This window comes from Pimephales promelas, chromosome 3 (genome assembly GCF_988280905.1).
Source record: "Pimephales promelas chromosome 3, fPimPro1.hap1.1, whole genome shotgun sequence".
NCBI classification, from domain to species: domain Eukaryota; kingdom Metazoa; phylum Chordata; class Actinopteri; order Cypriniformes; family Leuciscidae; genus Pimephales; species Pimephales promelas.
Window position 1 is genome coordinate 40,703,648 of NC_142771.1, and position 12,175 is coordinate 40,715,822.

Genomic DNA, 12,175 nt, shown 5'->3' on the forward strand with positions numbered 1-12,175 from the left:
TATTCCTAAACTGTCATACAAATGCTTAACAACACCTGAGAGACATGCCGTAAATAGAGATAAGCAACATGCGTCATGCAGGGTTGCCATATTTTCACGACAAAATCCAGAATCCAATTGCTTCTTAAAAAATTGCAAATCGCATTTCGGGGTGGGACAGCGGACTTGGCAACACTGGCGTCACGTGAGCGGTAGCTAGAACATGACTGAGTGAGATGAGACCTGTCAGCAATTATCATGTCCGCTGTGTGGAGTTCAAGGAAGAAAAAAACAAACCCAAACCTTTTCAGATATATGTGCAATAACAATTTTAGGGGAAAAATAACATTATGATGTCTATAAATCAATTTCAATAGTGTTTTTGAACTTTTTTCTTCTAAAGTTTAGGAACTCAGAAGCGAAGACCAGGAGACTCGGGTGGTATCTTTTAAGCAGGGTTCTTTATTGATGTTGCATTGCTGTAGTCGGCTTTGTCCAAAAATCTTAGCCAAGTCTGACTAAACTAAAATACAGACTGTTCATATACCTTACAAGGGGGAGGAGTTACATAGAGGTGTAGACACTTTTAAACAAAGCATGCAAATGAGGCATAGGATTCAGCTGGTTACCGGAAATTCCCCAGCCCTGATCTCATCAGCATAGCAGTTATTCAGAGCCTTGAGATGCTAATCCAATCAGCCTGACTAGATTGCTCAAACCTTTAACATTATCATACATAGAGACAAAAGGTTGGAGCCTCAGTAATCTGACTCATTTAACTTACAATAGAGAGAACTAGGCCTGGGAGGAAAGAGCCATTAAGAGTTTTAGTAATCTTACAAATACAGATTGGCTGGATATAATCACCATCCTGACCTTAAATGTACCAACACAATCTGCTGCAGTTGTCTCTAGTATAAATGCTGCCATTAGTCCTGAAATCACTGTGTGAATGGACTTATTCAGCTCCCCAAGAGCACAGCTTTTGTGCTTCTTCTGCTCTGCTACATTTCTAGTGTTAAACAGGCTCTATGCTTCTTTCTGTCATTTCTCTGTTACATGTCCGTTTACACGGAAATGATTTTTGTCATCTGGGCTAGATGCATTAATATCATATTGAATTAATCCTTTAAATATGTTGGTCATTATCTATCCCAAATGGCGGCAGTATTAATCTTCACTAAGTAGAAACAATATCAGTCCTAAAAATAATATTCGGGAAACTCTAAATGGGAAGAAATAATTTGGCTATAATAAATAGAAATCATGTTATATTTAAAAGGAGTGTCTTTAAAAACAACTTCTCTCTAAATGTGGTATGATTTCAAATCAGAAAGATTATATATATCATATCAAATATATAATAAATGTCTCTACTCTTTTCTGTTTTTTTTGTGTGTCTTCTTAATGTGTTTCCAGTGGTGGGAGAGCTGAGCAGATCCGATATGTGTCCTGTCAGAAACACATCAGTCATCATGACACTGAAGCAGCCCTGCAGCTTGATTCTCACCAGCCAGTGCATGATGATCTGCAGAGAGTCAAAGACCAGCACAAAACCAGCATGAAGAACAGATATGAGAGCTTATTTGAGGGAATCAAACTACAAGAGAATCAGACTCTCCTGAACAGGATTTACACACAGCTGTACATCATAGAGGGAGAGAGTGAAGGAGTGAATGAAGAACATGAGGTGCTACAGATGGAGAAAAGTTACAAGACACTCCAAGACACTCCAATCAACTGCAATGACATCTTTGATCCTTCACCTGAACCAGGATATGAGGAGAAGAGAAGAGAGAAGAAAGACAAAATCAAGACTGTTCTTACTAAAGGCATCGCTGGAATCGGGAAAACCGTCTCTGTGCAGAAGTTCATTCTGGACTGGGCCGAGGGAAAAGCCAATCAGGATGTAGATTTCATGTTTGTGCTTCCATTTAGAGAGCTGAACTTGATTAACGATCATCAGTACAGTCTTCACAGACTTCTGCTGGACTTTCATCCTGAACTTCGAGATCTGGACTCAGAGATGTATGATGAATGTACAGTTGTGTTGATCTTTGATGGTCTGGATGAAAGCAGATTGACACTGATGTTTTCAGACAGTGAGAAAGTTTCTGATGTGACTGAGTCTTCATCTGTGGGTGTGTTGATGTCAAACCTCATGAAAGGAGATCTGCTTCCCTCAGCTCTCATCTGGATCACCACCAGACCAGCAGCAGCCAATCAGATCCCCTCAAACTACATCAACCGTGTGACAGAAATTCAGGGATTCAATGACCCTCAGAAGGAGGAATATTTCAGGAAGAGAATCAGTGATGAGCATCAAGCCAGCAGAATCATCTCTCACATCAGAAGAGCAAGAAGCCTCCACATCATGTGTCACATACCCGTCTTCTGCTGGATCTCAGCCACTGTGCTTCAAAACATCCTGAAACAAGATCTCAGTGCAGAAATCCCTCAAACTCTGACTGAAATGTACATCCACTTCCTCCTCATTCAAACTCATATGAGGAACCAGAAGTATGAAGAGAAAGATCCAGAGAAACTCCTGCAGTCCAACAGAGACGTGATTGTGAAACTTGCTGAACTGGCTTTCAATCAGCTGATGAAGGGCAATGTGATGTTCTATGAGGAGGACCTGATTGAGAGCGGCATAGACGTCACTGACGCCTCAGTGTATTCTGGGATTTGCACTGAGATCTTTAGGGAGGAATCTGTGATTTATCACAGGAAGGTTTACAGCTTTGTACATCTCAGCTTTCAGGAGTTTTTTGCAGCACTGTATGTGTTTTTCTGTTATTTACACAAGAACTGTGAAGTTATGAAAATGTTCCTCACAGGAAAGTCCAGAACCCAATCTGGAAATGTTTCTCTGGATGTGTTTCTGAGGGGAGCAATGAATAAAGCCTTGACAAGTAGAAATGGACACCTGGATCTTTTACTTCGATTTCTTCATGGCATCTCACTGGAGTCCAACCAGAGACTCTTACAGGATGTGCTGATTCACACAGAGAACAACCCAGAGAGCATCAAGAAAATAACCCACAACATCAAACGAGGTCAAAAAAATGATGTCAGTCCTGAAAGATGGATGAATCTGTCACACTGCTTGATTGAGATGAAGGATCATTCTGTTGTTAATGAAATGCAGGCGTTTTTAAAATCTGGATCAAACGACAAACGTCTTTCTCTTGCACAATGTTCAACTTTGGCAAACATGATCCTGATGTCAGACGAGGTGATGGATGAGTTTGACCCTAAAAAGTTCAAGATCATATCATCACAAGAGGGTCGAAGCAGACTGTTACCTGCTCTGAGGAACTGCAGAAAAGCTCTGTGAGTGTGAAAATATGAACACAATATCAACTGCATTGAAATATGAACATAATATGCCCATAATGATAGATGAAGTGGTCTTGACACCTGCATGCCTTTTAATCAAATATCCTTTTTTTTCAGTTTGGCAGACTGTAATCTCACAGATCAGCATTGTGAAGTTGTGTCTTCAGCTCTACAGTCTTCAAACTCCCCCCTGAGAGAGCTGTACTTAAGTAACAATGACCTGCAGGATTCAAGAGAGAAGCTGCTCTGTGTTGGACTGAGGAGTCCAAACTGTCAACTCAACGTTCTGAGGTTTGTGTTTCACATTTATTAATTATAGTTTCTCAATTGTTTATATATTTAATTGGAACTTTAAATGCAATCGCCAATACTTAAAAACTTTAATGTACCAACTCCTAAATTTCCACTACAGTTCCTGCTTTATGCTCAGTTTTCAGTTGTATATCAAATAAACAAACACTAAACACAGTTCTCTATCGGGGTTTTTCCTGCATAGAGAATTACGAGATGGCCGCCTTCGTCAAATTTCGTGCTGCGTCCGGCTCTCGACAAAACTTGGACAGACAGTCATGTGCTCAGATACACTTTTTCCACTGTCAGGGTTCTGTTGCGGGTTCCCAACCTGTGTTCATTCTCAAACCGTATAGTTTGCCGATAGTGCTGTGCGGATCATAATCCGCTGGTCAGGCGGGCCAAGTAATAAAAACATAACATTCCAAGTAATCGAGTGTGGATGACAGATAAATCATTATAATGTGTTGAGTTTATTTAAGACACGGGACTCTCATCACGGTAAAATGCAATGAACGTGCGTCACTCTTTTACTTTCATTTTCAAAAAAAAATATTATTTTCAGAGAAAACCAATCAAGGAAAATATATCAGGGCTTGACATTAACACTGGTCCTTGGACACGTGACAAGTGACAAGTGTAAGTGAATTGAGACAAGTGTAAGTGAATTGTACTTGCCCAACTGGACAAATCCCAACTGATTAAAACAATTTTGAATGTAAAACAAATAAAATAAAAAATAACTAGGGAATCAGAGAAAATGAGAGGATGATTCTGATTTTTTTTCATTTAATGTAAGTGGCGATTGATAGCCTAGTTGATGAAAGACCTGCTAAATCGATCCAATGGCGGTATTCGATTAGAGGTGAAGGTCTCACGCGTGTTCTGTCTTTCCCATGGCAAAGGGATTTTTAATTAAATGCAATACATTTTATCTTATGTATTAACTCGTTTCATCTGACTCCATAAATGAAAAGGTTTTTCAATGATATCTGTGCATCATTAAATATACGTTAATGTTTGACTATTCCTTTTAACTCTAATGAAAATAAAGTCAAAGTCTGTTAGAATAATCAAATATAACAATTTATTATGTCAAGTAAATGTATTATTACAATTCCATAATCAATTGGAAGATAATCAATGCAAACCATCAAATTTTCTAGAACAAAGAGGAAAATCCTTTAGCCGACATTATGAACTACATGAACGCTGAGTCTCAGCGACACCGCATTCACAAGCTGATCTGATGCAGAAAAAACAGCTCTGAGCTCTCGTTGCATTTTCCTTATATAGCCAGACCTTATTTGATATGTAAAACATGAGTTTAGTGGAAATTTACTGTATTCCCCCTCCATACTTACGGGGGGTAGAAGTTTGACCAATTGCTAGGAACAGTGGAAATTAACATTCAGACAAATGATCAGAAGGTGTTAACTCAAAGACACACCCTTCTGTGTGCAAGATATTTCTATATTTTTAAGAACTTTATTACCTTTTTCTTTACTTCTTTGGGAGTGAGACATTTGTACCAATTACCATGAGACCTTTAAAATGATACTAAATACAATCCTTAACCCCCTGAGCCCGACGGCGTCGTCGACGATGCCACACGTCACCTCCGATAAATGTTTACATAACTCGATGACAGATTTATCGATTTTCTTACCGTTTTTTCCAGCAGAAAGCTAACGAGCTAGCCATCACGGGGGTGTCTTTCGGGTCTTTCTAGCCTTTACAGAAGGTTTTCTATCCAGCCTGGAACTTGTGCTTCCTTTCAGAGGTTTTCAGCAATAAATCCAAACGCTTTATGTCAAACTTTGATAATCTTGAAGCCCATAATTCATAAATATTCGGTCATTTTTGCCGCTAGCTTGATGCTAGCGGACATCCTGGATATCACGTGATGTTTTCACGTGATGGTTTTTGACCAATTACAGGCTGATCCGTTGTAAACATTGGTGTGCGTCATTACGCATGAACCAAGCGCTGATATAGTGTAGAGAGATAGAGAGACTCACGGAGACGCGCGATTCACAGAGAAACACAGCGAAATGGACGTAAATAAAGCGCTGGTCTATTTTGGTGCATTGCAGGATGAAGGATTTTCAGGAGAACAGAGCTTTTTGACAGATGAGGAACTAGATTACCAGGATAGACCCAGCTGAAGTGCCATTTATTTATTTACTGTAAAAAAGTATTATAGTAGTATAAATGTATTATAAAAGAATAAAAAGAACATAATAAATAAAAGAATAAATAAAATAGAAATGCAAAACCTGTGATGTGGCCCTCTGTGTGATTGCTGATAGGAACTGTTTTGAGGCTTGGCACCAGTGAATTTCATGAGGCCCCAAACGCCTGGACTTCTTTTGGAAAAATGTCAATATTTTTTGTTCTGTACAAGTTATAATGTTTATTCCTGTGCTCCAGGACTCCAAAGACATGAACAAACTATTTTCCAGAGGAAAATTGCTTAGCTTTTATTTATTTGTGTGTGATTTCAATAAATAATTGAGTGATTCCATTTCCGATTTATTTTTTCATTTGTCTTTATGGTCCCATAACTTATTTTACATTCAGGTGACATCAATGTAACACAAATATGCTGAAAGTTCAATTTGTCCTGAAAAAAAAGAGGTGTGTCAATTGTCTGTGCACCAAAGGGTTGATATTTTACAAGCTTTTTTAGTAAATGACACCAGACGGAAAATTTATTGTAAAAATACCCTTAGGTCTCAGAGGGTTAAAGATAATCATTCACATTTAGTTTTATCAACTTTGCTGTACCGAACCATGACTTCTAAACCGTCAGTCAAATACACTGTTATTTTATATTTGATTACTTTATTACATTTCTGTACCTGAAAACTAATGTTAGGCCTAATCGAAAAACCTGAAAAGCACTGTTCATTTTATTCTTATTTTCTTTATTTTTATTTGACTGTATTTGACTGTATCGATTATTCCAGTAGTCCACAGCATATACCAAAACCGTCAATCTAAAACCGTGATACGAACCAAACCGTTACACCCCTAATGCATACAGTGCCATAAAAACATCAGTCTGTATTAATATTGTTTTTGTAATGATTTGTTTCTCATTTCTCCCGTTTAGGTTGGCACACTGTAAGCTCACCTGTAAGTGCTGTGAAACCGTGTCTTCAGTTCTACAGTCTTCAAACTCCTCCCTGAGAGAGCTGGACCTGAGTAACAATGACCTGCAGGATTCAGGAGTGAAGCTGCTCTGTGCCGGACTGAAGAGTCTAAACTGTCAACTCAACATACTGAGGTACTTACAAGGACATATCTTGGCAAACCTATTCTGAAATGCTTTATTTTTCACATCAATTTATACTGCAAATGCCATAGTGCATATGTAATTAAAGGCCTTTCTGTGTGGAGTTTGTATTTTCTCTCTGTGTTGGTGTGGGTTTCCTCCTTGCAGTCAGGTTTTCTCCACAATCCAATAAGTGAATTGGAGAGACTAAATTGTCCATAGGTGTGTGTCTTTGTGTAAGCCCTGTGGTGAACTGGCCATTTGTCAAGGGTGTCCCTTGTTTGTGGCCTAAGATGGTCCCCATCAAACCTAACAGAGCATTAGTGGACGTGCAAAAAAGAATGGGAGAAAATCCACAAATCCAGATGTGCAAATCTTGTGGCATCATACCCCAAAAAGACTTAAAACTGTAATCCGCTCCAGATTATGTGCTTTAAATAAGTACTGAGTTAAGGCTTTGTGTACATAAGCAAAGTAAATATATCAGTATCACAAATAATTTTTTTTTTTGCTTTTTCCTTTTGTCATATAGTGCAAATTGATGTAAAAAAAATACTTAACACTACAGGCAGCATAAGGTTGCAACGTGACATAAAAATGCATACAGTACCATAAAATATACAGTCTGTATTAATAATATTGTTTTTGTAATGATTTGTTTCTCATTTCTCTCATTTAGGTTGGCACACTGTAAGCTCACCAATCAGTGCTGTGAAACTGTGCCTTCAGTATTACAGTCTTCAAACTCCTCGCTGAGAGAGCTGGACCTGAGTAACAATGACCTGCTGGATTCAGGAGTGAAGCTGCTCTGTGCCGGACTGAAGAGTCTAAACTGTCAACTCAACATACTGAGGTACTTACAAGGACATATCTTGGCAAACCTATTCTGAAATGCTTTATTTTTTACATCAATTTATACTGCAAATGCCATAGTGCATATGTAATTAAAGGCCTTTCTGTGTGGAGTTTGCATTTTCTCTCTGTGTTGGTGTGGGTTTCCTCCTTGCACTCAGGTTTTCTCCACAATCCAATAAGTGAATTGGAGAGACCAAATTGTCCACAGGTGTGAATATATGCGTGTCTTTGTGTAAGCCCTGTGGTGAACTGGCCATTTGTCCAGGGTGTCCCTTGTTTGTGGCCTGAGATGGTCCCCATCAAACCTGACAGAGCATTAGAGGACCTGCAAAGAAGAATGCGAGAAAATCCACAAATCCAGATGTGCAAATCTTGTGGCATCATATCCAAAAATGACTTTAAACTGCAATCTGCTCCAGATTATGTGCTTTAAATAAGTACTGCGTTAAGGCTTTGTGTACATAAGCAAAGTAAATATCAGTATCACAAATCTTTTTTTTTTTTTTGCTTTTTCCTTTGTTATATAGTGCAAATTGATGTAAAAAAAATACTTAACACTACAGCCAGCATAAGGTTGCAACATGACATAAAAATCCATACAGTACCATAAAATAAACAGTCTGTATTAATAATGTTGTTTTTGTAATGATTTGTTTCTCATTTCTCTCATTTAGGTTGGCACACTGTAAGCTCACCAATCAGTGCTGTGAAACTGTGTCTTCAGTTCTACAGTCTTCAAACTCCTCCCTGAGAGAGCTGGACCTGAGTAACAATCACCTGCAGGATTCAGGAGTGAAGCTGCTCTGTGCCGGACTGAAGAGTCTAAACTGTCAACTCAACATACTGAGGTACTTGAGGCTCTATGAAAAATAACCACACAAGGACATATCGTGGCAAACTTATTCTGAAATGCTTTATTTTTTCACATCAATTTATACTGCAAATGCCATAGTGCATATGTAAATAATGCCTTTCTGAATGGAGTTTACATTTTCTCTCTGTGTTGGTGTGGGTTTCCTCCTTGCACTCAGGTTTTCTCCACAATCCAATAAAGCCCCTTTTCCACCAAAGCATTTTGAGGGCCGGTTCGGAGCCGGTGCCTGCGTGCGAACCAGTTCTTTGTGTTTTGACAGCCAAAGAACCGGTTCGCGGCCGGGAAAACTGGTTCCAAAGCGGCACCAACTCTTTGCTGGATTCTAGTCCAGCAAAGAGTTGGTGCCGCTTTGGAACCAGTTCTTTTAGCACGTCATGTTTTCGTCGGGGGCTGGGGCGGGTTTAGATGTGCTCTAAACATCTTTTCTGACCATCGCAAAGCCAGGAGAAACTGCAGAAACACGCAAGCATTTTTATTTATTTTTTTATTTGAAACATAAGCGAAGAAGAAAACTGTCACGATATAGAACAAATAAATGGAAAGAAAAAAGACACAAGACAGGGGTACATAACTTATCAGAAAAGACAACATATCAAACGAAAAGATTAAAAGACTTACATATTTCAATTGTTTTTAAAGTTTTCTTGGTACACGAGTTAGAGATAATCCCAAAGCAATGTACTTGCAAGTGTTTCTAGCGACGTGCACAGTGTCGTAATGACGTCGTTCCCTGGGTGCTCTAGTCAGTGGAAAAACAAACAGGTTCTGAACGGGTTCGCAAGTTGAACCAACTCCGAACCAACTTTGAACCAGCACCAGTTCCGAACCAGTTCTTTTTTCGGTGGAAAAGGGGTATAAGTGAATTGGAGAGACTAAATTGTACATAGGTGTGAATATATCGTCGCTGCCCGATGAAACTCGCGTATGTCCAAAACGGTTACTTATCAGGAAGTGAAAAAAACACGTAATTTCAAAAGCAGCTGAACGTAGCGTTGTCATGGACATACGTGCATATTGTACAGTAACGGTGATCGATACGCGTTCTTCCAATCATTAATTAGAATGACCAAAGATCACGTTTCATATTGACAGATGAGTAGGCTACACCCAGTTTATCAAATACGCTCAGTTTATTAAATGTCTCTTGCAAACTATGAAGAGACAATGAATCAATACACTGACATGGCGATGCTAGACTCATACTTTGTTTACACAATCCTACTGTCATTTTGTCACTCCTCTCCACTATGTCTGGCATCAGGGGGGAAACTTTTAACTCGATAAAGTTAGGCCTACTGTAAAGGAAAGTCTTTAACAGTTGTCAAAAACAAATGTTTGATAATACTTTACCTCACAGTTTTATTCGGCAATCTAATGCTGAGCTTTCAGACCCCATTTACACCTGGTATTAAAATGAGATCCGTATCCAGATAAGTTATCCGGATAATAAGTGTTCTGACCGATTCCATTTACACCTGGCCACATAAATGTGTTTTTGCAGAACGGATATAATATAAATCCGATCTTCAGCTCCCGCGTTATATGCAGACAGGCCCGGTTCTAGAACCAAATCACTGAGGGTGCTTTTGAAAATAGTGAGGGTGCTCAAATGTTAAACAATATGCGATATCCATGATCGAGTAGCCTATGTCCCTGTATGAGTTTTTATCCTTTACATATCATTTCATAGTTAAGAAATTACACATAGTGCTTTATCCCCAAATAACAGCAGTAGCCTATATACAAATTGAATTATTGAAACTGATTTTATTCTGCAGTTGAATAAATAAGTTAATATAAGTGTTACGTCCCTCTGCTATTTTTCTAGGGATTAAGGAAGCAACACTTATAATAATAATAATAATAGTGTGTGCATCTTCAAAGTGCCGGACAGAACAAGAAAAATAAAACGTACTCGCCAGAACTCAGCTCAAAAAGGATTTATTAATCCTCATTGCCATTTTTAAGAAGGTGTGTTTGCCACAGGTACAAACAATATAAGAACAATAACAAACATAACATTTAACAAATACTTAAAGTGGGAAAAGTGAGCACGAGAGATACCCAAATCAAAGAAATCAATAAAACAAAACGAATTATCTAAAGGTTAAATTTAACTAAACTAACTACCAAACACAAAATGTAGAAAGTAATAATCTTCGGCGTCAAGACGCTCTAACTAAACTATACTAACTACATAACAAAACTTACAAAGTGGGCATTCTCCTGAACTAGTGTGTCTAACACAATCAACAATCCTAAGTGCAAAGTGTATGTCGCGCGACCTACTAACCTGCTCTCTTCCCAGCTTTACACACTCCGTGTAAAGTCATCAGGTTGACATTATAATCTCAAAACACTAGGCAACAATAAACAGCAACTAAAATGTTAGACACACACACAGAAACTCATTGAAAGTAAATCAAAACAAGCGAACAAACAAAAGTGAGCAAACAGCTGGTCAACATTTGAGTGAGCGCGGTCTTTAACTGCCGTGGCGAGATGTGATTGGAGGAGGCGGACCAAAACGTCACCGTCAGAATGGAGATTGACAGCAGATTGATCCAACGGACACCTGAAACACACACTACAACAACAACAACACACCCACATCCATATTGCAACACTTAAATACGTACGAGTACGTAACACTTCCCCCCTTAAAGATTTAAGTTATTTTATTTTTTTTTTTTTAAACATTTAAAAACATAAACATATAAAGATACACACAAAAACTTTAATTTCCTATTGCTCTCGATAAGGCGTCAGCAACAACATTTTCAGAACCCTTCTTATGCTTAATGTTGAGGTTGTAATTCTGCATAAACAACGACCAACGCATGAGTCGCTGGTTATGATTGTACATCTTCGATAAGAATACTAACGGGTTATGATCAGTATATACCGTAACAGGTAAAACAGAAGAACCGACATAAACCTCAAAAAACTCCAAGGCCAGAAGAAGTCCAAGGGCTTCCTTCTCGATTGTAGAGTAATTTAGCTGATGCTTGTTAAATTTTCGTGAAAAATAACAAACTGGGTGATCTAAACAAATGTCATCTTCTTGAAGAAGCACGGCGCCTGTACCCAAAGCACTCGCATCCACTTCAAGCTTGAATGGGCGCGAGAAGTCCGGAGCGGCTAGGACAGGTGCACTACTTAACAGGGTCTTTACACTGTTAAACGCATGTTGGCATAATTCTGACCATCTGAAAACAGTTGCAGGACTTAACAGATCGGTAAGGGGATGTACAACAGTTGAGAAATTTCGACAAAAATTTCTGTAATACCCAACCATGCCTAGAAACCGACGTAACTCTCGCCGTGTAGTAGGCGCAGGAAAATCAACAATAGCGGAAACTTTGGCACCCACCGGCCGGACTTTTCCCTGGCCGACTACCTTACCCAAGTACGTAATTGTGGCTTTCCCAAACTCACATTTCGCCAGATTTATAGTTAAGGACGCACTTGCTAGACGTTTGAATACGGTTCTTAGGAGGGTCAAATGCTCATGCCAGTCAGAGGAATAGATCACCAGGTCATCAAGGTAAGCA

General features: G+C 38.9%; 1 protein-coding gene across 7 annotated transcripts in view; it reads left to right on the plus strand.

The window, feature by feature from the left end:
- The window catches only part of LOC120476206 (uncharacterized), a 54,627-nt gene that overhangs the window by 6,255 nt on the left and 36,197 nt on the right, over positions 1 to 12,175 (plus strand). For 5 of the 7 annotated variants that reach the window (XM_089128887.1, XM_089128888.1, XM_089128889.1 and 2 more), the window contains 5 exons: positions 1,399 to 3,315; positions 3,439 to 3,612; positions 6,731 to 6,904; positions 7,572 to 7,745; positions 8,422 to 8,595. In XM_089128887.1, the coding sequence (XP_088985013.1) occupies positions 1,399 to 3,315; positions 3,439 to 3,612; positions 6,731 to 6,904; positions 7,572 to 7,745; positions 8,422 to 8,595 (2,613 nt within the window). The remainder of the gene's footprint in view (positions 1 to 1,398; positions 3,316 to 3,438; positions 3,613 to 6,730; positions 6,905 to 7,571; positions 7,746 to 8,421; positions 8,596 to 12,175) is intronic. The other 2 variants (XM_089128891.1, XM_089128892.1) reach the window with 2 other exon arrangements.